Source organism: Remersonia thermophila, chromosome 7, assembly GCF_042764415.1.
Source record: "Remersonia thermophila strain ATCC 22073 chromosome 7, whole genome shotgun sequence".
NCBI lineage: Eukaryota > Fungi > Ascomycota > Sordariomycetes > Sordariales > Chaetomiaceae > Remersonia > Remersonia thermophila.
In genome coordinates, this window is record NC_092223.1 from 1,595,949 (window position 1) to 1,621,562 (window position 25,614).

A 25,614-nucleotide genomic window follows, 5' to 3' on the forward strand; every position below is an offset into this window, starting at 1 on the left:
GATATGAGACAACCAACAGACATCTCTCCAAAAACTCGGAAACGCGTTCAAAGGCGTCCCGTCCCGTTGTAGGAAGGCCCCGGCCTTGGCGCGTGCACAGCCACTTCCTTGCCCGGGTTGCCACGACCTGGAACCCACTCGGAGCCAGCCTTCAGCGGAGGGTGCCCGGAGGATTGGAACCCGCGGCTGGAAATCTGGGGCGCGAGGTCGTGGCCTCGTGGGGCCTCCTTCCGGGCTTCGCGGGCTTACTGCGTAGGTCGCATGCACTGCCCCCCTGTCAACTGATGGCTCCCCGCTCCAGCGACGCACCGAAGGCAGCCGAACCGGCAGCTAGCAAAGAAGCCCGGTAGGTAGTTATCGGCGACAGCGGCATCAACCCAAGGCCCCTCTTACTCATACATGGAAGGAACCTAAGGGACCCGTTACACGCCGACGCCGACGCGCACGCAACATTGCGACCCGCGCCATTTGGTCGGCCTGATTGTTCCTCTCTTCTCTGAACGTCGGCTGCACCTTGCATCCTGCATCCTGCATCCTGCTGGGTCTCCTCGCAGCCAGCCTGCAATATCAGCCACAGCCACAACCCCAACCGCTACAGCATCGACAGCATCATCATCGTCATCATCATCCAGGCATCCTTCGCATCATTCATTCCGCAACCTCCTGGAACTCTCGAGACCTCGCGGAGCGCCCATCGCCTCCGTCACCGCGACAGCCATGGACATGGATCCGAGCGGCCTGAAACGCAGAGACACAACAAAAGGCCCTCCGCTGCGCATCCTCTCTCTTGGTATGTTATGCTTCTCCCTCGGTCCCTCGACGCCGCAACCCCGGGCCGGGGAGCCAAAGATATCGCAAGCGCTGACTCTCGGCCCAGATGGAGGAGGCGTGCGCGGCTATTCCATGTTCCTGATCCTCCAGGAGCTCATGCACCGAACCTTTGTCGAAATCGAAGGGCGAGCCCCCCGGCGGTCCGAGATCCCCAAGCCGTGCGATCACTTCGACCTCATCGTCGGCACCGGCACCGGCGGCCTCATTGCCCTCATGCTCGGGAGGCTGCGCCTGGACATTGAGACGTGCAAGGAGCTGTACGTCCGGCTCACGCGCTACGTGTTCGAGACGGACAAGACCATCGCCGGGATCCCGTACCGATCGACACTCTTCAAGGCGACCAAGCTGGAGGAGGCCATCAGGGAATGCGTTAGGGAGCACACGATCAATGAGACGGAGGGCAACGACGGCTCCGATGCGGGTAGCACCGCCTATCCTTTGAGCAGCCCCGTCTCGCGTTCCAGCGCCGCAGCGTCGCACCCCCGGCGGCAAGCTAGCAACGCGAGCGTGGTGAGCTTCAGCGCCCGGAGCCCCAGCGCCCAGTACGCCAGGCCCGTCCTTTCCCGCTGGGGGAACCCCGACGCTCGGCTGTACGACGAACGCGAAAACCGAACCAAGACGTGAGTGCTAACCCTCGCAGCTCTCGTCAGCGCTTTTTTCGCGCTTTGCAAGGCTAACATGGCATGCCGCTCCCAGCGCCGTGACTGCCATTTACAAGGGTACACCGAAAGGCGGGGCTCCGGCCTTGCTGCGCTCGTACGACTCGAGACGAGAGCCTGCTCCCGAGTTCGACTGCACGATCTGGCAAGCCGGACGGGCAACCTGCGCCATTGGGCTCGCCTTCAAGCCGATCCAGATCGGGCAGTCTGTGTTCCACGACGACGGCGCCGGCACTTTCAACCCAGCTCCAATAGCCCTCGACGAGGCCGTTGTGAACGAGTGGCCGGGCCGCGAGGTGGGCGTCTTCGTCAGCGTCGGGACGGGCAAGCGGCCCACGGGCAGCGATGCGAACTCGTCTCTGTGGTACGAGGGCTTCCTCGGCGAGTTTGCCGAGGCGAGGAGGAAGCTGATCGCCAAAATTGAGGGCTGCGAGAAGATCCACGAGATGATGAAGCGGGAGCACTTGGCGAAACGGGGCGTTCATATCGACAACTACTACCGCTGGAATGTGGAAGTCGGAGTGGGCGAGTTTGGCATGAACGAGTGGAACCGCCTCGCCGACATCAGCACCAATACCCGGCGATACATGGCTCGGGACGCTGAACGGAAGCTCGTCCAGAACGCCGCAGCGAAGCTGGCAAAGATCCACTTTGCAAAACAGAGGCACGAGCGACTCAACGGCTATTCGGCCCTGGACGCCACCACGCAGCAGCAACAGCACCAGCACCAGCACCAGCACCAGCAGCAGGTGCCCGAGATTTCGTTGCCATTTGCCGCAGAGCTGGAGGGCGACATGCCCCCGATCCCGGCCTCGCGAACACCAAGCCGGCACTCCTACGACTCAGGCGGTAGCGACAACCTACCCGTCCGCCCCACAACGCCATCACCGAGGTCCTCAATCGAACCGCCACGGCAGTCCCCGAGGTTGAACCATCAGCTGCCCTATCCGACTGCGCCTCCCCCAGGCTCTCCCCCCGCCCCGCCCAGCTTGTTTGCCCAATTCCCCAGCGCGCCCACGGGGCCAAGCAGGCGCGAGAGCGGCACCAGCGTGGAGGACGGAGACCGGCTGGTAGCCAACGCGCCGACACCGTCGCAATACCGGATCGCAGCAGGATCAGATAAGATTGCCATTGCAGGCCCGGACGACCACCCCCGGCGCTATACCGACCCGCTGATGCGGCCGCCGGGACCACCTTCCATCCCGCCGCCGCTGCCGCCGAAGACGCCGCTCCCAGAGCGCCAGCAAGCGGGGTTCGCTCCCCCGCCGCGCGTGTCTACGACGGTGTTGCCGTACCCGCTGGATGATGAGGATGAGCCGCCGGTGGTGAATATGGCGAGGAAGCCGAATTATAATGGACACTAGCGAGCAGGAGCGGGTGCCGTATATAGTGTTCTTTTTTGTTTCTTTTCTTTCTTCCTTTTTGTCATGGTTTCATGAGCGATGATATCCCATGATGACTCTGTTCTTGAATGGATGCACGGGATGGAACCCGATTTCGTGGATGGCTTAAACAGGCGTTAGAGGTCTGGGAACTGGAAGAAGGCTCAGGGCACAGAGGGGAAAGACGTTTCTAGGATAGATACCACGACATGCCCTGGATGACCATGATGGACGATATGATGACAGCAACCCGAGCTACCTTGAAGTGTTTGCATCCATACTAGTTATATATACCCAAGTAATTCCCTACTTGAATTGCCTGACAAGGTGATATACTATATACCGATGAAGCGTTGGGTCGGCAGCACCCAACTTCCACCTGAGACCACTCAACTGTTGCCGGCTCTGGTCGAGACCCTCGGGGGATCGGCCAATGGATCCCCAGTATGGACCCCCAGTATGGACAACAGTGATGCTCAGCTGCGGGTGCAGGGTTGCAGCGCCCCAACAACCCACTACAACTCTCAGTCCAATCCGTCGGCGTTGTTTCACCTTGGTTCAGCCATCGCCCGGGAAGCGGACCCGAAGCCTAACTTCCACCCCTGGACCTCTTCTGACTTTCACGCGATGGCCAGTGTCGTCGGAAAACAACCAGCCAAGTCGTAGCACGGAGCATGATCTTCGCGAGTCAGGTCGCTCTGACGAAACAAGGTATGACTGTAGCAAGCCAAAAAGAGCCAAATGCCCTCGATTCTTCGCATCGGAGGCCAGGGCTGCATACGGCTTTTCAGAACGGAAGAAACCCGGGATGCACCCATGCTACCTGGCAATGCTTTTGCTGCGGCCCACCATTGACACCATTCTCAGCCCTCAGCCTTTCGAACCCAGCCTGGCGGGTGGGGTGGGATGAAGCGATGAGGTCGGTATGCACTCGCCGCTGGGAAGCCATTGGCTCTTCAAACCCCCAAGACGAACAAATCGGCGGTCATCAATCAAGCGGGCTAGGGTCCCTCTTGTGTTGATCTCCCCTCGCCCCAAGCCCAGACCCCGACCATCGCGGAGAACCGGAGAAATCTCAAGCCTCCCACAGGCCTTGTTTGCCAGATCAAGCCCCCAAACCTGCAAGCAAGGGGACGAATGGCGAGACCCTGATGTGCGACTGCACTTCCAACTTTGGTGGCTAGATATGAACGAGGGGGAGACAGACAGCATGAAACTCGGGACCGCTGTCTCGGTTCTCCCACCCGCTCCTGGAGGCCCGGGGGAGCGCAGCCCAGCAGCAGCCAAGCCGCTCTGCGTTTGCAATTGTTGCCCTCGTTACCCGGATCACATTTCACGTCAGCCACGATTCCTGGCAAGACGCCATCGTGCCGAATCCGGGGTCGCAGCCTACACTGGCTCCCCGCTTCATGATGCCGCACACGGTCACAGTAGCTCCAGCACGTCTGTCCTGTTCGGATCGACCATCTCGCCACTTCTCCCTTGGCACGAGCCCATGGATGGGCCTGGATTTTGGATTCAGCTTCTCCAGTGTTCTGGAGAACAAACCGCTCACCGCTTGGGGACTGTTCGAAAAGGAGGGTGTGATCGGAGAGTTCCGCCTCCAGTCAAACGTGAAGGTCCTTGTCCAACCTCCCCGTCTGGCCAGAGAGGCGATGAACTTATGCCAGCTCAGTGCCCTCCCAGCGGCTTGCCATTGCCATCCACTTCCCCTCCCCCCCCTAAAAAATCATACCATTTGCTGCGCCCATCATAAGTGTAAAGAATTCTTAAAACCCGGCCCACGCCCTCAATGGCTCGGGGCCCCTCCCGTCTTGTTGGCTGATCCCAATACCGAACCCTACCTTCGCTGATGATCCCGCCTCTTCCCGGCCCCTCGTCCTCATCTTGTCAACCTCGTCAAGGACAACAAAGGGCAGCCACATTGCCGGCTACTACCACGCTAATCCCAAGGGGTCATATCTCCGAAAACGTGCATATTCGGGACCTGGCTTGTTCTTTTCGACCTGGATCCCCTAGGCATCAATTCCCACTTGAGCATCCCTCCTCCTTTATAAGTCAGCCCTACAGTCCCATCAGATGCAAGTGTGCTGCGGCACCGCAAGGCCTGTGACCATCCCAAGGGAGACAACCATCCGACCAGATGCAGGGCCCCGTATCACGGCCGCCACGTGCCGAGAGAAAGACGACATCTTGTGGGGAGTGTAGAAGGAGGAAACAAAAGGTACAGCGTTTCGTACATCATCTCTCCTTTGGATCACGCCACAAAAAATGGACTCTTCCCCATGGTGATTCAATGCTGCCCGCATCTGTCGAGAACGCACATGTTACGAGACGTGGAGCATTGCTGACACCACAGCGTCTTCGGGCAGTGTGATCAAAGACAACCATGCAGCAACTGTGCTCGACGATTCCCCCAGCCAGCATGCGAGTACAGACAAAGGTGTGTTGGATCTTGGAGAATCACAGGGCTCCCGGCACACCTGCTTACCCGTGAAGACTCAGGCGCCCAAGCGCCACTGCAATATCGCAACAGCCAACCTTCTCCGCCGCGTCCCCGCCCATGATGCCCCGAAGCCTGGCTAGCCTCAACCCTCCTCAGCCTCCTGCTATCGCACAACCGCCGCTCATATCACCCTTCTGGTATCAACGCCGCCCCAGCCAGAACGCCGAAGAAGCCGCTCCAACCTGGTCCATCTACGGCCTTGCAAACCACCACAATCCCACCTCTTCCAACCCCGAGCAACACGCCTGGAACACCGACCAGCTCAGCCTCTCGATGTCCGTCGTTGCGTGCCACGAGAGCTGCACGCTGCACTCCGACGAGGTCCACGAGGCTATTCGGCTGCTCCACGAGCATCCGTCGTCGACGCAGCCATCGGCGGCGAGTGACGGATGGACGCAACCGGGGTATAGTGCCTGGACACTGGTGCCGGCCGCGGCCGTCCAGGAGCCTGGTGGCGTTCCATGGTCGATGGGGGATCCCAGAGGGGACCTCATCCAGATGCCGGTAGCGAGGCCAATGGGAGATGCCGAGCTGTTGACGATATGTATGTCGTTCCGGCTCGCTAGCCCGTCCTGCCGTTCCCATGCTGCGCTGGTATAGGAGAAGATCACCCGTTGACAAAGCTCCTGTAGTCACCAAGTTTGTTTCCCAATTCACCGCCTCACTGGACGGGAAACCAGACCCCTCGAACCCTTACATCAAGCACTACGTTCCATATTTTGTAGATTCACCGCTCTTGAGCCGTATCGCCATCTATTCGGCCGCCTGCTTCCTCACGGACAGCGGTCACGTTGACTGGACCACCGCCATGGCCCACAAGGGCCGTGTATTCAAGCTTCTGAATGAGCATATTCGATCACAGCCCTCCGCAACCGATGACGTGATTTCCGGGGTAGTGCAGATCGCCCTGGACGAGTGGTGCGTGTCCAGAACAACCCTTGGTAGGGAGAGGTCGGGCGCAGAGGCCAATGCTGACGGGGCTGTACAGGCTCTGGGGAAACATCCACGACTTGAAAGCTCATCTGCGTGGCCTGTCAGAGATGATACGGTCTCGGGGAGGGTTCGACGCTCTTGGCCATGACGGTATCGTCAGCAAACGTGCGATAGCGTAAGTTCCTCTCTCAACGCTCGACGCTCCAACCCGTATAATAGGCGCTGATGACGCCCATCAGATGCGACGTTGCGGTTGCCATGTCGTTCGAAGCACCTCCCTTCCTGAGAGGAAGACCCGAGTTTGAGTTCCACGACGGCACGCCTGCCCCGTTCCGGCTGCCGCTGAATACTCCCTTCGTTCTGAACCTCGCGTCGTTTTCTTCGTGCAGCGCCTCCCTCCGAGTCCACGAAGCCGCTGCCTCCATCCTCGACGACATGCGCTTCCTGCTCTCGCTGATCCTCGCGCTTCCCAAAAACCCTTCGATCAAAGACCTCCAGAAAATCCACGACACGTCGGCATGGATCCACGGGCGCATTACGAGCCTGCCTGAGGATTCCCCCGGCGCTCGATGGCCCTCTGCCGCAGGCCTGGCCCCGAGCCCTGGCCCTTTACCCTCACCGAACCCCGCCCTCCGCGACGAGCAACAGATCAGCGAAGCCCGCCATCTCTCGCCGTCCCCCCACCAGCCGTCCCAACGACAACCACCGAACCCCTCGATATCCTCGTCGCCCTTGTCGATCCACTCGCAGCCCAGCGCACCGTCCCTCTCGCCGCGACAGCCAACATCCTCCACCTTCCACCAACCTCTCGAGCAAGACCCGCCGGCAGACTACATCTACCAAAGCGTCCGTCACGCGTCCCTCCTCTACACCCGCGCCATCATCCAACGCCGCCCCTTCAGCTCCGTAGTAACATCCGCCGAGTTCTTCCGGCTCTGGACTACTGTGTGGCGCGTCCCGCTCGCCACGTGGCGGTCCCTCCTGGGGGTGTTCAACTGGGTTCTCTTGCCCGCCTTGTCTGGCGGAAGGGCAGCGCAACCGCATGACAGGTTTGTGAAGGGATTAATGAAGTTCACTTTGTTCCAGATGGGGATGGAGAATTGGGACATTGCAGAGAAGGTTATGAAGGCGGCCACGAAGCTGCAGGAGTGGCTGAGTACGGGGGGAGGGGAGGGGGACGGGGGGCGGTGAGAGTGAGGCGGGCGGGAGACGGGGAGGATACGACGGATGGGATCGTCGTGAGTGATGGCGCCCTCGGAATGGAGGGATGTATACAATGAATACAGTGTGCAACGGCTCGTGGAAGGGGCGCATGCGGGCATTGGAGCCATTGACACTCAATATACCCATTTCACTGGCACCGCCTTTGTCGGACCAGTATATCCCGAGACGGGTGGTTGCCATACACGATAGGGCACAGGAGGAGGCTTGCAGGCGAGGAACATGTGACGGGCCATCACAACGGCTCGTTCGAAGTTCCAGCCCCCCCCCCCCCCCCCCCCCTAGGTAGCCCAAGGGATATCCTGTGCGTTTGCCTGGTCGTGAGAGCCTCTTCTGGCGCCCGGCCCATGCTCCTGTCTCACATGTCTCACCCGCTCACAAAGCACCTCTGGGAAGGTCGGGACCCGGGGATGAAAAAACGCATTTCGAACCAAGTCCTTCGCCCTCACTCCAACCTCCTCGGGCCAGTGACCACATGGTATCACATGGTATATTTCTAGGACGATTCAGCTCGAGCGCTCTGGTCTCCCTTTGCCGGAGACGGGCTGGATTCTGCGCGTAAGCGGGGCCAAGATGGTGAAACGGCTCGTCCATCTCGCCGCCGAGGCGTTACAAGGCGTTGCTGTGCGCTGTCTCCACTGACCGGCACACCCAAGCGCCCGCGGCAAATCTACTATAGAGCTGGTGTTTTGGGAGCGACCCCACCCAGGTCTATGCCATGGAATGGGTGGGCGGACATCGGACAGATATCCGATGGGCCACGCCGAAGCAATATCTTCACCTGCTGGGCGACTAGGCGCCTTGCCTTTTGGCGGCTAGTTGAGCCTGCCCATGCTGAGGTGGCTGACTAGGTCGTCGGGCACTGCGCCTGACCGGAAGAGACAAGAAATGCTGTTTGCCTCCAAGGCTAGGGCCGCCCGTCCATGGATCTCGATACCTTGGTGGAGAAGCGAGTTGGGCAGAGACGCATGAACTGGGGGCCTTGAGGATCCTTTGAGTTGTCCCAAGGGCCTCTTGCATTGGCTCCCCCGGCTTTGTGTCGTCGGGTGAATGACGGATGCCACCCCCCTCAAAAGACGCCGATCCGCGGTGACGAGGTGTCCTTGTAGGTGCGGTGGCTAGCTCCACATTGCATTCCCCTGCACCTCTCTGCGAATTGATCTGCCAAGCCCTGACCGGTGACGATGTTGCTGCAGCGGATCAGGAGTCTGAAGATATGAAGAGCCCTCCCCGCGTTCTGCAGGCGACAGGCGTTGCCATGGCAAGATTGATTTTTTTTTTTTTTTTGGCATACCGCATGTATTTGCACAGTAGTGCGTTTCGGCCTGCCTGACCAATGAAGTAGGACACCAGCCGTACCTACCGGTACGTTGGGTACCTCCGTACCTACAAGCGGGCGCCTTGGATGAAGTCGGCAAATAATAGCTGTACCGGCCATGCATAAACAGAGAGGTCTATCCAGCGGGCCCTCGGAGAGGTGTGGGCGGGGCGGACGTTTCTTGTCGGGTCTAACGTTAGCTGGCATCGCAGCGCCTTTCCCGCCTTTCCCGCCCGGCGATGCTGTTGCCGACCAGTCACCGACCGCCAATCTGGCTGGCCACCCACCACTGGCCACAGGCTCACCGCAGCCCCGGTTTTTCTCATGCCTTGGCTCGTGCACCTTCCGCATTTGCAGCCTCTGAGTGGCCACAAGGCAGAGTCTCAGCCCCGCTCGCCCCTCCTTCCTCCCGGCGATCGGCCAATCAGAGAATGCCATCGTCCTGCGACGAGGCTAATCCAGAGCCGAGTGGTTCAAACACAGCTCAACACAGCCTTACCTTCTGCAAGTCCCATCGCCCACCCATTGCCCCCTCCTCCTCGGGTGCTGCCCTCACGCTCTCGTCTTGCCCGCCTCCAGCAGCCTGCCTTTTTGTTCCCGTTGCCAATTCGACCTTGTTGGCTCCCGTGTGGCCCTTTTCCTCGAGTCTAACCCGGCCCCTTCTCCCTCCGAGACGAGGAACGTTCCTTTGTATGACATTTGCAGTCCATCATCACCTGTAGAAGCCCGGCACAAGGCACGCACGCCAGCCTCAGGTACAGACAAGACCTACGTCCTGTACCTCCCTTCCTCCCTCCCTGCCGAGGCACGCAGCCTGCCGAGTCCCGCACCCCCGAGTCAACCGCTCTGCTTCCCAACCTACCTAGCTGTCCGATTCTGTTCTGATACAAAGCATCGACTCGTTGAGGACCATGGAACCCTCCGCGAAACGCAGGAGGCTGGCCCCAAAGGTCCCGGATCCAGCGCCTGTCGCTCCTCTCCCTCCATCGCAGACGCAACCCCAGCCTCCTCCACCTCCTCCTCCACCACCACCACCACCACCACATGCATTCCCCCAAGATCAGGTCGGTGAATGCCCTTCCGCATGCTCCTCTCGTGCTGCCCCGAATGCCAACAAGTCCACCATAGGCCCCTCCTCCGCACTACGTAGCCGCCGACTCCGTCCCACGACTGCCGGAGCGCGATGAGTTCGAGGCCTTTGCCCGCCACCTTCAGGATGCCGCCATGTACATTCAGCAGCAGACCCTCAAGCCCAAGCACAGCGGCGTGTCGGTGCTGATGCTGCGATGGGAGGAGGATACGTCTGTCGAGCCGGATCTATTAGCCCTGGAAAAGGTGTTCCGTGACCGCTACCACTACCAGGTCGATAAGTGGGCCATCCCTACCGTGCCCAACCCGAGCGTCAAACTAGGCGTCCAGATGGCATCCTTTCTGGAATCTGCCCGGCCTGATCACCTGCTTATCATATACTATGCCGGCCACGGGTTCGTCGGCCCGGACAATAAGCTCTACTGGGCCTGGTATGTGCCGAAATTCGACCATGATGTTGGGGTCCCCCTATGCTGACCACCCCCCTTTCTCAGCAACTCCCGGGAAGATGCAGCAAAGCTGAAGTGGGACGGCGTGCGCTGCCTATTCGAGGATGCCCAGTCGGAGATCCTCCTGCTCATCGACTCATGTGCTGTCCGCGATGATGCGCCCATGGCAGGAAGCCATGGTGCCAAGCAGGCCATCGCCGCCTATACCCCCGACCAGATTCCGCTGGAACCCAGTCCGCGGTCTTTTACCGCCTCGCTAACCGATACCCTGATGAGGCTGAGCGCATCAGGCCGGCCCTTCAGCATCCAGCAGCTCTACGACGAAGTCCGGCAACAAAACCAGCATGAGATTGCCCAGGCGCTGGCCAAGTTGGCAAACGGGTCTGCCAAGACGCCTTCGGCGTCCCACAGGGCACCCGCCTTTTTCACCCTGACGCCTGCCAGAGGGCAAGGAATCGTCCTGGTTCCGCTGGACCCGGCGGCGTCTCAGCTTCAGTCGCCGCCAAACTCGGCCAATGCCGAGTCTCATAACGCCTGGAGGTCCAGGATCGGCGAGCGGGGCCCCAGCCCGGATGAGGTGATGGATTTGGCGCTGGACGAACCCAGGGTTCTGGTATGCACCACCTTCGTCGGCGAAGCCAGTTCCGACATGGTCTTTTTCAACCAGTGGCTCAATGGACCGCGCGCTTCCGCCTCCAGAATCACCGTGGAGGGCATGTTCCTGGGGCCCCCGACCATGTTGCTGATCTCCATGCCCACCAGCATCTGGAACGTTGTCCAGCATGACAAGGTCTGTTGTTTTCTGGGCTCCATCAACTCGCACAACATGCTCCATCTCTATCAGCGCCTCGTCAACTCCCACCCTGCTGGTCTGCCAGGCGGTCAAGATGGAGACGGGCCCGGCTTGCTCAAGCGTAGCCCGTCTACATTCCGAAGCGAAAATGGAAGCCTCTACGCCGGGCCCCAGGGAGAACCGCCGCGACCTCTGGGGAGCCACCCCGGCCAGGCGAGAGCGGCCGCCATCCCGGCAGTTGTTTCCCGGGCAGGTTCTGGACAGAACCCTCCCGTCGGACCCAAGGAGGAAGTTGAGGACTCCGCTGAGATGCAGGAGGCGGCGGAACAGCTGAAGCTGCTGAGCCACGTGCGGCCAATGGCGGACGGCACCCCCGCGACGCTGGGCCGCCAGGCGGTAGGGATCGGAGATAGCATCGCTGTGAGACACACGGGCGATCCTGGCGCCCCGGTCGCCGCCGTCGATCCCGGGGTCGGCGAAGCACCCCTATACGACGGCGACTACGGCACACCCTCCAAGGCGAAATCCCGGAAACCCTTTCAAAAGCAGATTATGAAGCAGGAAGTCAGATGCGACCACTGCAGCCATGCTCCGTTCAAGGACCTGTCCTCTCTCCGCAAGCATATTGCATCCGCTCACACGAGACCGTTCCCTTGCGCCTTTTCGTTCGCCGGTTGCACGAGCACCTTCGGCTCAAAGAATGAGTGGAAGCGGCACATATCCTCCCAGCACCTGTGCCTGCAGTTCTACCGCTGCTCTTCGTGCCCGCAGAGCAGCGCTGACGGAAAGGGCAATGAGTTCAACCGAAAAGACTTGTTCACGCAGCACCTCCGGCGCATGCACGCCCCCCTCGCGATCAAGAAGGCCATCTCCAAGGGGGACAGTAAGCTCCAGGCCGAGTGGGACGCCCATGTCAAGGAGATGCAGACGTCGTGCCTTGTCACGAGGAGACAGCCGCCGCAGCGCTCGGCTTGTCCCAAGCTGGATTGTCAGAGCACATTTGAGGGACCCGGGTCGTGGGATGAGTGGACAGAGCATGTGGGACGGCACATGGAGAAGGGGGAGGCGGAAAGGCTGGGGGTCGATAAGGACCTGGCCAAATGGGCGTTGGATGAAGGTATCATTGAGAGCCTGGGTAACGGGGAGTACAGGCTGTGCAGCGGAAACGGGCCGGGGTCTGGAGAGCAACAAACCAACGGGAACGGCAGGGTTCTGTCAGAAGGGGCAAGGAAGGCCGAGGAAGACGAAGACCCTTCCATCACGGTTGCGATACCGGCTTTGGTGGCGGAGAGCATGGAGGTTGACGGATGATGAACCTGGGAAGAGCGCGGGCCGGGCCTGCAGGCGTTGAGGCTCTTTAGCGACATGCCGTGATGTCAGAAGCGGACGCGGCCATCGACAAGGCTACCTAGGTACAACAATCCTGGCTTGGCGAAGGGACACCTAGTCTTGGGAATCGCGTCCAGAAAGAAATCTCCGTAAAGGACTTTCCTTGGTGGCATATGGCGTCGTAAACTGTGAGAGGGGCCTCGCCTGGCTCTCCTAGAAACCCATGGCGGACAGAAATGGAGCAGGAATGCTGCTATTTTTACCCATCCCGGTCTCGGCCGTCGTTCACCATTTCTTCGTGTTTGTCGCCGCGTCTTGAGCACCGTTGCAAATGTCGGACCACCGGCGCATCGGACATCTTGGCGGCCGGGCGTTGAAGGTTCTGAATACACAGTAGGGTGGTGGCCTGTCGACGTTTTCCGTTAAGCATTCGGCCCTTTAGCTTTGGGGATCAACTAGTACAGCTCGGCCATCGGCCCGCAGCGGGTCCCACCCGGGGTGCGCTACGGCGGCGGGGAGAGAGCATCATCAACATCGTCATCATCGGGTGTTGTTTTGCAACACGACTAAGACATGGGAACACGCAGGGCGCACATGCATATGATCGCCCCCAAACCAAGATTGGCTGGATCAATCCCACCTAGGTGGATAATGTGAAGCCGCAAGGTACCGGAGGACTGTCGGTGAGCAACGCATGCGCTCGTCCTCGCTGAGCCCGCGGCCAAGACGTCGGCATCGGCGGGGTCTCAAACGGCCCTTCTGCCCTGCCATTCGGCACGTTGCGACCATGCCGGGTCCCCGCAAGCTATTTTGTTTACGTAGAGGCCTCGGTCATCTTCTACAACCATGACGCACCTGTAGGCTCGGTAAGGTATCTACCCTACCCTGTTCGGACCGGGGCCGATTCTGTATCGTGGAGGATGAGCAGGGTCCCCTCGGGTCTCCAACTCATCGGTCGACCAAAGAGGCCTGATCGAGCAGGTCGATGTCACCGCGGCGCTCCACGAGGATGGTGTCTCACACACCTCATCGTCCCCGATGCTGCTGGCCGGCTGGATAAATGGCCCTCGACCGCCCTGCCATCCCCGGTGGCTGGAGAGGACCTCGCCGGCAGCGCTTGCCAGTCGCATTGAACTCGCCAGGAAGACGACATGGTGTGCCGATATCTTGCAAGCTTCGGCTTGCTGGTCGGGCTGTCCTCCGCGGGGCAGACCCTTCAGCCCTACTCCACGACTGAAAGGCCCCTTAGCGAATGTCCCGGGTACAGGGCGGTCAACGTCAAAACCAGCGCCACGGGCCTCAAGGCCGACTTGAAGCTCGCGGGTCCCGCCTGCAATACCTACGGGACCGATCTGGAGAACCTCCGGCTGGAGGTGACCTACGAAACCGGTCAGTAGTGTGCCCCGCGCGAGCGACACGGGACAGTCCTCGACCGAGTACCTGGCTTGCTAACACGTGCCGTCTTCACATACCAGAGAACCGGCTGCACATCAAGATCCAAGACCCGGATGAGCTCGTCTACCAAGTGCCCGAGTCTGTCTTCCCCCGGCCTGCCACCCGCGGTGTGAGCTCCAGAAAGTCGGCCTTGGTGTTCAATTACAAGTCCAACCCCTTCAGCTTCTCCGTGTCCCGCGCGAAGACGGGCGAGGTGCTCTTCGACTCGTCCGCCGCTCCGCTCGTCTTCCAGTCGCAATACCTGCGCCTGAGGACCAAGCTCCCCGAGAACCCGAACCTCTACGGGCTGGGCGAGCACGCGGATCCCTTCCGCCTCAAAACGACGGGCTATGTCCGCACGCTCTGGTCGCAGGACAGCTTTGGGACCCCGGAAAACAGCAATCTCTACGGAAACCACCCCGTTTATTTTGAGCATCGCATGAGCGGGACCCACGGAGTATTTCTGCTGAACTCCAACGGGATGGATATCAAGATTGACCAGGATGGGAAGAAGGGGCAATACTTGGAGTACAACACGCTTGGGGGTGTGCTGGACTTTTACTTCATGGCTGGGCCAAGCCCGATCGACGTCTCGCGCCAGTATGCCGAAGTGGCTGGTTTGCCGGCCATGATGCCGTATTGGGGGCTGGGGCTCCATCAGTGTCGATATGGGTATAGGGACATTTTCGAGGTGGTGAGTGTTGCCGGTGGCGTCTTGGTGATCTCGGATCCGTCTCCCGACCCCGCCTCCACGTCCTGCAGGACCCGCGTGGCCCGGGAGGCGATGACGACTTGTTCCGAGGAGCTGAGTGTGCTAATGGTTCTCGACACAGGCCGAAGTCGCATACAACTACAGCGCTGCTGGCATCCCACTCGAGACCCAGTGGATTGACATTGACTACATGGACAGGAGGAGGGTGAGTATTGATCTCGTTGTCATGTCTGGTTTGTTTCATTGATCGCGCCGGGGGGGGGGGGGGGGGGCGGCAAGCCAACGTCGTTCTCTCTCTCGTCTTTCAGAGGCACGGGGTCATCCTCCAGCCTTCCTTCAGGTCCCGCAACCCATTACGTCCCGTGGCTGACTCGACTTCGGAGTAGGTTTTCACCAACGATCCCGAAAGATTCCCCATGCCCCTCATGCGAGCCTTCGTCGACCATCTCCATGCCAACAACCAGCACGCCATCGTGATGGTCGATCCCGCAGTGGCCTATGCCACGGATGGCAACCCGGCGTATGTTCGCGGAGTCGAGGACAACATCTTCCTGAAGCGGGAGAACGGATCCGAATGGCTCGGCGTTGTGTGGCCAGGCGTCTCGGTGTTCCCCGACTGGTTCGCCGCCAACATCACGCGGTACTGGAACAACGAGTTTGCCCAGTTCTTCTCTCCAGAGACGGGTTTGGATATCTCCGGTCTGTGGATTGACATGAACGAGCCGAGCAACTTCCCCTGCTATTTCCCCTGCGACGACCCGTTCGCAGCCGCCGAGGGCTTCCCGCCGACGCCACCTCCGGTTCGATCGCATTCACCGCGGCCGCTGCCTGGGTGGCCCTGCGAATTTCAGCCCGAGGGATCGGCCTGCAAGAGGAGCGAGGATCCTCGAGCTATCAAAGCGCTGGAGGCTCGCAACGAAGTGATGACCCCGCAGAGCCATGCCGTGCCCGCTGCTCTCCGCACCCGCGCCGGTGGGAAGTGGCAAGGCCTGCCGGGCCGCAACCTGCTGTTCCCAAAGTACGCGATCCATAACAAAGCCGCGTACATGGACTCGTGGAATGCGGAGCACGGTGGCATCTCGAACAAGACCGTCAACACCGATATTATCCACCAGAATGGCCTGGCAGAGTACGACGTCCACAACCTGTATGGAACGAGTAAGTTCTCCCGCGTTGGCGTTTCGATTTTCTTTTCTGTTTTCCATGCTGACGATGCGTCCTCCGCAGTGATGTCGATCCAATCTCGCCAGGCAATGCTGTCGCGGCGCCCCAAGCAGCGCCCCTTCATCATCACCCGATCTACATTCGCAGGAGCTGGGAGGTCGGTAGGAAAATGGCTCGGTGACAGCTTCTCCAGCTGGGACCACTACCGCGGCTCTATCCGGGCCATGCTGGCTTTTGCCTCCATTTACCAAGTTCCGATGGTTGGCGCGGATGTGTGCGGTTTTGCCTCGAGCACCAACGAGGCCCTCTGCGCGCGGTGGGCCATGCTCGGAGCGTTTTCTCCGTTTTATCGGAACCACAATGAGTACCCGCCAGCCATTTCTCAGGAGTTCTACCGGTGGCCGGTTGTGGCAGAGGCGGCCCGCAAGGCCATCGACATCCGCTACAGGCTCCTCGACTACATCTACACGGCCCTCTACCGGCAGTCCGTCGACGGCACGCCGCTCCTCAACCCCATGTTCTACCTCTACCCGAACGACCGCAAGACGTTTGGTCTTGAGCTGCAGTACTTTTACGGCCCTGGTCTTCTTGTCGCGCCCGTTCCGTATGAAGGAGCGACAAGCGTCGATGTCTACCTGCCCAACGCCCTCTTTTACGACTGGTACACCCACAAGCGGATCCAGGGCCGCGGGGCGACCATTCAGGTCACCAACCAGAGCCTGACCGACATCCCGCTCTTCTTGCGCGGCGGCGTCATCATCCCCGCCCGGACCAAGTCGGGCATGACGACGACGGAAGTGAGGGAGCAGGACTTTGAGCTCCTGGTCCCTCTGGACTCTCGGGGGTCGGCGACAGGCGAGCTTTACCTCGATGACGGGATCAGCCTCCAGCAGCGGAGCGTGTCTCGGATCACGTTCAAATACAGCCGCGGCGTGCTGACGGCCAGAGGCGTGTTTGGATACAATACAAGGGCGAGGATCACAAAGATCACTCTTCTCGGTGCGAGGCGCAGAAAGGATGCTGGGGGTGATGGAGAGAGCATTGTTGTCACGGTTGATCAGGCGCTTACGAGGCCGTTTGAGATCAAGATCAGCGGCGTTGAGTGATTGATGCCAGAAGGCTGCAAGCTCTAGCTAGCTGGTTGGACAACTACATGGGTTGGTTTCATCTACGTGACGACATGTCCGTCTTCGTTGGGGCAGGAAGTGTAGTTATAGGATAATATGGTATCGATGACAACCAGGTCTGTCCCGCTTTCCTATGGTGTTGTGTTCAAGATTGTGCATCGGCTGTCAGACAACCTCAGCATGGCAGCTTAAAGAAGTGAACTGGAAACCATACCAACAACAGTGTCATGAGATACTGCTCCGGGGCCAATAATTACCAGGCAACATATTCCATGAAGCAGCGTGATTAGGAAGACAAAACGACCTCACCCTGACGTCTGCCAAGAAGGTACGGGCCGCTGTGGGTCAACCTTGTTGAAGGATGTGGGACATGATCCCTGCTGACTCAGCGAGAGAGACCTCACACCAACACCACTCGAAAAGATCACCATGGGTGGACCAAGCACTTTGATCTCGGGAAATAATGAAATCTTTTGGACCAGTATACGTATATGTAGGTGTTCTTCTGGAAGTCAGCTTTGTGGCGACATGGCTGTGGGTGGAAGCAAAGGTCCAACAAACCACCGACGCGATTGTCATCGCCTCCGTATACGTCGTATGGAATGAGAAGCGTATAGTTCAGTTTGGCACATTGTTTGTGCTGAAATGTATAAAATATCGTTGAGAAAATTTGTGATCAAGTGGCATGTGTGTTGATTTCCATTGCTCTATTTCATGGTTCGGAGTTACACGATTGGCAATCATGGGTTGTGCGTACCAGGCAGCCTGAGCAAGTGTTCAGACGTTGTTTGTTGTGTTCCTTGGGATTGGAACATACGGATAGGAGTGTTTGGTGGGGGGATGACAAGGAGCTTTTGCTCAGAGTATCTTGGTAACAAATGTTTGGCCTTGTTCCACGCCAACCGCGCGTCTCAATAAGGATACAAGGCTTTGTTTGCGGAGCAATAGGGCACGGAGAAAACACATAAATCTACGAGGCGTTTCGGCGTTTCATGACCTTGAGAACATACAAATAAACACTTAGATAAACCTTCATCTTTTGGAAATACGACAGAGGCTTCGCTCTAGGCCGTCAGATGACTCGCCTGGGCTTGTCAGTTGACAAATGGAGTATACCATCCAGTCAACCACCTGGTGGATGGAACATGTTGACATTTTTGGGCAGCAGCAGAAGGACGGTGCTTGTCGTCATGGAAACTCGGCAGTAAACGAACGGTGCTGACAAGTCGACCAAGAAAGCCCCAATCAAAGTCGCTTTGGTCCACGGCGGCTCCGATGTAAACGTTAAAACCTTAACCCTGAGGATGACAGGAGATGGTCGCCATGACGACCAGTCCTCACCTCAGCATCCGCACGTCTGCGTGTGTGCATAGGCCACTTTGGAGGAGTATTTATTGCCCCTCATTCTCCCCCAACCTTCCACTTTTCTTCCTTCTTTTCTTCCCCATCGGACACCGATCTTTGCGTTCAGACTTGATCACATTGCACCGCAACTGAGATCCTTCTCTGCTCGTCTTGCTTCGCCTCGCCTCGCCTTGCTGCCTCGCGTTTTTCTCCTCGCTCGCGCTTTGCGCCCTTTTTTCGACGTCGTCTGCTCCGACTCGACTACGTTTGTGGCCTCGCCTCAACAATGTCGTCGACGAGCCTCTTCGTCCTCCTCGGCCTCCTTGGCCTTCTCGCCCTCGTCCCTGCCCTCGCGGCAGTTACCGTCGTCCCTCTCGGACTCCACACTCGGTCGCTCGAGTCGTGGGAGGTCCTCGGTAACGTTCTCTTCTTCTCGCCCTTCCTCCTCTGCCTCCCCTTGCCCTTCTTTTCCTGCTGGAGCCGCCCCCCTCTGGCATACATTCCCGCTGCAGCTCTCACCTGGGTCTCCTGGGTGGTGGTTGCCATCTTCTGGCTGGTTGACTTCAGCGTCCAGGTTCTCGGCAGGTTCTCCGCCTGGGTCGACTCCCTCCTCGGCGACGAGGAGCTCTACGCCGCCCTCGAGTTCGACCTCGCCCGACTCAAGGACAAGTTCGACCACCAGCGGTCGACCATCGCCAACCTGACCAGCAAGCTCGACGGGGTTTGCGCCGAGTACGACCGCCGCAGGCTTGCCTCGTCGGCTCCGGCTCGCGCTCGTCTCGTCCTGCCCATGGTCAGGTTCGACGACACCGAGTGGAGGGGCTGCAGCACCCTCGTCAAGATCCGTAAGCCGTCGTCTCTCATTTCCTCCTCGTCTCTTTTTGCCTCATCATCTTGTGTCCATGGGCTGTCGTCCAAGAGATTCTGGTCCCATCAAACACAAAAGTCTCTCGGACTTTGGCGACTTTGGACCCAGCTCTCCATCGCTTCCCGCGCGACTCCCACCCCTTTTGTTCTTTTTTCCTCGTTTCGCTAACTGGTGGCGTTGCCGCCACGCAGTGTTCTTCGCCTTCGCCACCGACCCCAAGGCCGTTTTTCTGCGCAACAAGGTCAAGGAACTTCGGCTCGCTATCATCGACAACGATGACCAGATTCGGAACCTGGCATCGACGATCAAGGACGAGACCAAGGCTCTCGACAACCTCGCCAAGCAGACCGACGAGTTCAAGGACAGCCCGCGCCATGTCGGGCTCAAGTTCAAGGTCAAGGTGACGAGGGACGAGCCCTTCAGCACCGGTAAGTCACATGATGCTGCTTCGTGTCAAGCGCTTGGTGCTCACGCTTTCTCAGTGCTCAGGATCGGGCCACCCAGGGACACCTTTGAGGCCGTGATGGCGAGGGCCCGGGCACGAGCCCGGAGCCAAGCTCTGGCCCCTCTTGCCCCCCCTCGCCGTCTCGTGCCCAGGCTGGTCTCGCCGGTCCCCAGCCTCCCCCGCCGCGGGATCATCCCGAGGCGGGAGGGGCCCCGGCGCCGCCACCTGGGACTCTCGGGCCCTTACGCCTTCTCCCCTCTCCCTGGTCCCCTCGCCCCGGTTCCTCTCTTCCCTCGGCCCGCGGATGCTCCTTCTGCGCCGCTTCTCGAGTGCGGTCCCGAAGTCCTGGCTGGCCCCTCTCAAGTGGACCTGGTTCCTGCTCCCGCGCCGGCCCTTGAGTTCATCGCCGCGGTCCAGCAGGCGGTTGCCCCTTCGGCTGTCTAGAACATCGCCGACCGAGCTGCTGCCATGCTGGATGCTCCAGCCTCGATGGAGGGAAAGGTGCTCGTTCCTCCGGTGACGGGCAATCAGCTCGTCGATGCCCATATGGATATCGACGTGGCTGATTTCGGTACGGCGGCCGGCATGGAAATCACCGATGCGGTGGGTTACTCTTCTCTCTCTTTTTTCCTTTTCCTTTATCCGTTTTTGTCTGAGCTGACAATCTTTCCAGCCTCATGAGCCGCTCTTCTCGATGGGCTCTCTCCTCTCCGCGCTTCCTCCTGTCCCAGCTCCTGTGTCGACCGCCATCGCAGACACAGCCGTGGAGGTCGTGGATCGGTTCCCTTTCCTTGCCCCGCCGCAGCCTGTGGTCGATCATTCCGCGTCAACCTTTGGTTCGACTCCAGTGTTCGCCCCTCTCGACAACACTGCCACAAAGGTTGGGAATGAGCTTCTTCTGGCTCCCACGGCCGAGCCGGTGGCTGTTGAGCCTGCTCCCATCTCCGACCCTTGCCCTGTTGGTCCTCTTGACAACGCCGTGGAGATTGAAAGCGGGTTTTCTCAGCACACCGCGCCTGAGCCGGTGGCTGTTGAGCTTGCTCCCATCTCCGACCCTTACCCTGTTGGTCCTCTCGACAACGCCGTGGAGATTGAAAGCGGGTTTTCTCAGCACACCGCGCCTGAGCCGGTGGCTGCTCAACCTGCTCCGGCCCTCGACCCCGCTCCTGTGTCCGCCCCTCTCGACGACACAGCCAAGAAGGTCATCTCGCAGGAACAAGCTGCCACCCCGCCGGAGCCCGTCACCGTCACCGTAAGTATCGCGGCTCTGCCTCATCCTCGTCAAGTTGCGCGCTGACATTGCTCTCTTTGCAGTATCCGAAACGCGCCCCGGTCCGCCACTTCTCCGGCTTCAGCATCGCCCCTCCTGCTCCCGAGGAAATCCCCATCGACCCTGCTCTCCTCGACCCCGCTCTTCTTGAAGCTCCGACTCCGGCACCCGTCAACTTTGGCCTCGCGGCCACGGCAAATGCTCCTTCGACTTCAGCCGCCGTGGCGCCGGTCGCCCTCAGCTTCGACTTCAGCGCTCCAGGCCCTTCGACCTCCCCCGTGAGGAACGCCAAGAGGCGGAGCGGCTCCCGGAAGACGCAGGGCCGGGCTACGGCCCCTGTTCGGTCGGGTTCCGCGACGATGCCACAGGCCGACCCCAAGGGGAAGGGCAAGGCAGTCTTCACGCAGAGCAAGTCCGTGAGCAACTTCGAGTACCTCGTCATGGATGCGGACACCTGGAAGGACCTTGCCGGGAAGTGGATCCAGTGCTGCTACGACTTCATGAAGACGTCCCCCGAGTTCATCGGCATCGAGATGAACTGGAAGCTCATGTGGAGGAACAAGGCGCTGCGTCAACTCAAGGGGGAATATCCTGGGGACGACTACTGCGAGCTGGATTCGGACCTCCTTGAATCCCAGACCAAACGCTTCTTCCAGCGGATCATGATGGAAAGTGGTGGACCGGACCGGGATGGTAGGAACGCTGTCTTGAGGTATGTGAAGGAATTGGCAGCGATGGATGGGATCGATGTGGGGGTCATTGAGATGTGATGGATGGTGATTGGTCTTGGTTTGTGGTTCTCGTTCTTGTGGGGGGCTGTATGATTTGTTTCGGTTTTTTTTTTTTTTTTTTTCGTTTCTCTTGCCTGTGTACATTAGTTCCTGAGGGCTGCGTGCTCGCGGGGGTTGGTGGGTGGGTTATTTTGTATTTAGTTTCCCGAGGGTCGCGTGCTCGAGGGGGAGGTGGGCGGGTTATTCTTATTATTATTTTATCCTTCTTCTCCTATTTTCAACTCGGGATCGCCTTCCCCTTTGTCCCAGTATGATGAACTGTCATGTTACATGCGACACTGTTGTCTTCGCTCCCATCGGAAATGATTTGATCACGCTGCTCTTGAGAACCCGGTGTTTGAAGGTATGGTTTCATGACACACCTGCCCTTGTGATGTTTGTTTTCCAGGACAGAGCCAGGTGGCTCTGCAACACCCAAAAGCAAAACACATGGACAGCAAATCAACCATCACCCATAATCAAGACAGACAGACGCCAGTGATCTCTTGTTTATCCAGAATAGGCATGAGAGCTGCCTCTCCCCGTGGTCATGGTTCGATGTCAAGCTCCTCGTAGTACCTGTAGATACCATTCGAGTACGGCTGGCGCCGAGAGCTTTCAATATAGGCTTTGATGCGAGGGCGATCCGAGACAGCCTTGTGCAATGCAAAGACCCCTTCATGTTTCCCCTGCCGTTCTAACTTCCCCATGGCCTTTGGAAACATAAATTTGAGGCCATCCACGCACTGCAGTGATGTGATCTGTCAGAAAACACACCTAGGCTGGGGGGAGGGGGGCGGGGGGAGGCGAAGAGGGATGAGAGAATCAGGCACCTGGAAAAGAACTAGGTCGGCGTATGTCAGACGGCCACCGTACAGCCACCGGCTGCCCCGGCTTGACTCGGACTCTAGCACGCGCTCAAAGTACGACATGAACTTGGGAAGCCTGTTCGTGACGTAGTCCTCGGATCTCCTTTTGCTCTCGGTTTTCTGGTCCTCGTAAAAAAGCCCTGTGGCGATGGGGTGGTGGCAGTCGTGTGGTTCGTTACACATGCCATCCAGAGCTGTCAGGGTCAACCCATTGATCCGATATGTCGCATTGGGGTCTCCTGGGCCGTCGGGGATGAGCCCGAGGCGGGGACCCAAGTACTGGAGAATGTTGGAGGTCTGGCTCAGCACTAGGTCCCCGTGCTTCAGGATAGGGGGCGCAAGCGGCGGGGGATTGATGCCGTCGTCCTTGGCCTTTCCGTGAACGAACGACAGCACTTCATCCATGCCGGTCTCGGTGAAGGCCGTATCCGTGTACTTGGCCCCAGCCTCCTCCAGGGCAAGGCGGATAAATTCTCCGCGACCGGGTATGCCGGGCCAGTAGATGAGGTGGTAAGTTTGATGAGGCATGGCTTCGCCGAAAAGTTTCGTCTGGTGGTGGATATCAAGGCTCTGTTGCAGGGCCTAAGATGTATGAGGACATGTCTTGACATGATCATAAATGGAATGGGAGTGGCTTGTGGGACGGGTGGATGGCCAATGACGTCAACGGGACAAACTCTCCAGAATGGGAGAAGAGGGGGGGGCAGAAAGTAACCTCCATCCGCGAGTTCTCCCTATCTCCATCAGATGGTTCGCATCCATTATCCGATGCACGCAGATGTGTGTGTTTCCCACCCAGGAAAGTGGTTATTCAGCCCAAAGTAGTTCATTACCTACCATCTCCGTGAACATACATACACACACGCCAAGTCACACCGTCAACCCGAACCAAACAGGATCAGCTGTGTAAACCACCTGCGCGAAATCCAAGTCCTATCAGACTCCGCTCGCAGCCGATGCGAGTTGCAGCGTCCTCCACATGGTTCGATGGCCTAAGAAGAAGCAAACTGGGAGCAACAACCTTGGTACTTGACCTCAACTCAACCCCACAACGCGCTGTACCAGCGGCCAGCACTCGCTGGGGTCCTCAAAAACATGCCAAATACCACTTGACCATGTTAATAGGCAAAAATCATGTGGTCCTGAGGGGCTTGGAGCTGCTTACCGAGGCACCCCCTCGAACGCCTTCTCAAACCTCTGTGGTTCATTCTTCTCCTTGATCCCGGCAGCTGCGATGCCGGTTACCTTTCGGATGAGGACGAGCTTGACCCAGCCGGGGAGTTCCCGGCAGATGCTGCCGTACGCCTCTGGATCTCTTTGGGTGGAGTCCCCGATACATATCATCATCCGGCGCGGCAACCAGCGATGAATCTTCCTGATGCGGTCAACCTTGTATTCCTCCGTTCCCTGCGTCAAGCTTGACAAGAGGCCTGATATTGTGACCCAGCTCACATCCCTGAGGATTAGCTGGCCATGCGGATAGTGGGTATCCCTGAAGCTGCGGAGAAACGGGTACATGCTGTACGGCGATGCCGACAGGTAGAACCATGGAGCTGATGGTGACAATAAGGTATGCATTTGCGAGTATAACTGTGGCATTCCGGGAACGGGAGCTGGCTCAGACTTAATCTCGGATGGTCCCGCGTCAGCTGACCATTGGTCACCGAGGTCAGAGCGAGGGACACTCACCACAAAGGTTGTCTCGAGTATACCAGTGGCGCTGTCTGTCTGGGTGATTTTGATCGTGTCGTCGACGTCTGTTGCAGCCGTCAGTGAACGTCTAGGATGAGACGAAGCCTGTGTCTCACCTGAAATGACTGCCCAACCTTCGGGTTCGGCATGGAACGTGAACATTTCGAACATCCCCGAGGCCCCTGGAGGAACGATCGCGACCGATCTCGCCACGTAGCCACCTGAAGCGCCTGGTACTTCCTTGACATCGCTGCTAATCCCGTTTTCCCCGCTCGGGCAAAGAACTATTTCCTTCTTCCCGTCGTCAAAGTTAATCCTCACCTGACGGCCAGGCTGTGGCTCCATGATGAACGGGGAGATGCGTTTTTCGATTGTCTGCTCTCCTTGATCTTCATTTGACAAGCCGAGCATGCTGGCAACGTCCCCCACAAGGTCGATAGCCGTCACCGGCCCACATTGTTCAAAAACAGCGGCGACGAATTCCGCCTCCCACTTTCCGTTGCTTCCGCGGAACGCGGTGTTGTCCATGAGACAAACCACCTCGTCAAAAGCAATGTGTGGTGGGCTTGAGCCATTGCTACGAAGATAGGACAGAAAAGCAGTGGCCCGGCGCCTTTCGCATGTGCTGGAGGAGCGACTCGTCGAAGTGCTGTGCGAGGATGCGTCTTCGGAGTAGGGTTTGTCGGCAGCGTTCCCTCTCCTAAGCCTGGAGGATAATGCCCGTCGGAAAGACATGACTGTTACTCTGCTGAGACTTTTTTGTCGAGATGATGTGAAAACGAAAAGCGACAATGAAGCGGATGGGTTCTCTTTCACGGATTTTCAAGGGTGGTTGAGAAGACAACGGGAATGGAGCGGCGGGTGTGGAAGTGAGAGCGAGATATAACGGGGAGGCATCGAGGACTCTTACTCGGTGTCGGTTGAGTTATAAGGCACATATATCCTCGTTGCTCACATGGATAAACTTGGGGGTTCGTGTGGGCAAGTCACATGTGTCCTGGCAGGATCAAGTGCCCAGCTGATAGTTGCCATTGTGCGGCTGACCTGCCTACACCGAAGCGATGACGTACGGGGACATGGATTCTGCAGTATGGTGCCAACCATCACAGGATAATCCGTGATAGTGGTTTCGTTTTAGACCGTGGCAGTTCCCAACAATTCGGCGCGCTGGTCATTACATGTGCAACGTTGGTCCTGAATTGTCAGTGTGCAGATGAACATGGAATGTTCTGTGCAGCCCAGCAATGCAGCTAGGCTTAGGTTCGCAAGGCAAGGGAGTTTGCCACCGACATGGACTGGAGAATGCCTTCTAAGGCTTAGCTTGCGAAATACAGGGCTGAGCTGAGGCGATCCTGGTTTAGCGCGCCGCCAAACTCCCGCTATATTACCTGTTTCACAGAAGATTGTTT

At 58.7% G+C, this 25,614-nt stretch overlaps 7 protein-coding genes across 7 annotated transcripts; 5 read left to right on the top strand and 2 right to left on the bottom strand.

Annotated features, from left to right (window-relative positions):
• Positions 1 to 717: 717 nt before the first annotated feature.
• VTJ83DRAFT_7410 (uncharacterized protein) lies at positions 718 to 2,854 on the top strand (the record flags this gene model as incomplete). The annotated part of the gene is made up of 3 exons (XM_071014230.1): positions 718 to 790; positions 878 to 1,451; positions 1,528 to 2,854. 3 exons carry the CDS (start codon positions 718 to 720, stop codon positions 2,852 to 2,854), a joined length of 1,974 nt encoding a protein of 657 aa, XP_070863627.1.
• Positions 2,855 to 5,015: 2,161 nt separating this feature from the next.
• On the top strand, positions 5,016 to 7,502 carry VTJ83DRAFT_7411 (uncharacterized protein; the record flags this gene model as incomplete). Its single annotated transcript, XM_071014231.1, has 6 exons — positions 5,016 to 5,096; positions 5,245 to 5,315; positions 5,372 to 5,922; positions 6,011 to 6,296; positions 6,367 to 6,486; positions 6,551 to 7,502. 6 exons carry the CDS (start codon positions 5,016 to 5,018, stop codon positions 7,500 to 7,502), a joined length of 2,061 nt encoding a protein of 686 aa, XP_070863628.1.
• A 2,259-nt stretch (positions 7,503 to 9,761) lies between these two features.
• On the top strand, positions 9,762 to 12,492 carry VTJ83DRAFT_7412 (uncharacterized protein; the record flags this gene model as incomplete). Its single annotated transcript, XM_071014232.1, has 3 exons — positions 9,762 to 9,914; positions 9,979 to 10,370; positions 10,434 to 12,492. 3 exons carry the CDS (start codon positions 9,762 to 9,764, stop codon positions 12,490 to 12,492), a joined length of 2,604 nt encoding a protein of 867 aa, XP_070863629.1.
• A 1,169-nt stretch (positions 12,493 to 13,661) lies between these two features.
• Positions 13,662 to 16,926, top strand: VTJ83DRAFT_7413 (uncharacterized protein; the record flags this gene model as incomplete). The annotated part of the gene is made up of 5 exons (XM_071014233.1): positions 13,662 to 13,899; positions 13,986 to 14,638; positions 14,778 to 14,861; positions 15,043 to 15,814; positions 15,884 to 16,926. The coding sequence occupies 5 exons, from the start codon at positions 13,662 to 13,664 to the stop codon at positions 16,924 to 16,926; spliced, it is 2,790 nt and encodes a 929-aa protein (XP_070863630.1).
• Positions 16,927 to 18,577: 1,651 nt separating this feature from the next.
• VTJ83DRAFT_7414 (uncharacterized protein) lies at positions 18,578 to 21,644 on the top strand (the record flags this gene model as incomplete). Its single annotated transcript, XM_071014234.1, has 6 exons — positions 18,578 to 19,136; positions 19,351 to 19,587; positions 19,642 to 19,976; positions 20,049 to 20,207; positions 20,278 to 20,856; positions 20,919 to 21,644. 6 exons carry the CDS (start codon positions 18,578 to 18,580, stop codon positions 21,642 to 21,644), a joined length of 2,595 nt encoding a protein of 864 aa, XP_070863631.1.
• A 548-nt stretch (positions 21,645 to 22,192) lies between these two features.
• On the bottom strand, positions 22,193 to 23,041 carry VTJ83DRAFT_7415 (uncharacterized protein; the record flags this gene model as incomplete). Its single annotated transcript, XM_071014235.1, has 2 exons — positions 22,193 to 22,390; positions 22,478 to 23,041. 2 exons carry the CDS (start codon positions 23,039 to 23,041, stop codon positions 22,193 to 22,195), a joined length of 762 nt encoding a protein of 253 aa, XP_070863632.1.
• A 507-nt stretch (positions 23,042 to 23,548) lies between these two features.
• VTJ83DRAFT_7416 (uncharacterized protein) lies at positions 23,549 to 24,940 on the bottom strand (the record flags this gene model as incomplete). The annotated part of the gene is made up of 4 exons (XM_071014236.1): positions 23,549 to 23,621; positions 23,679 to 24,136; positions 24,203 to 24,270; positions 24,322 to 24,940. The coding sequence occupies 4 exons, from the start codon at positions 24,938 to 24,940 to the stop codon at positions 23,549 to 23,551; spliced, it is 1,218 nt and encodes a 405-aa protein (XP_070863633.1).
• Positions 24,941 to 25,614: the final 674 nt, after the last annotated feature.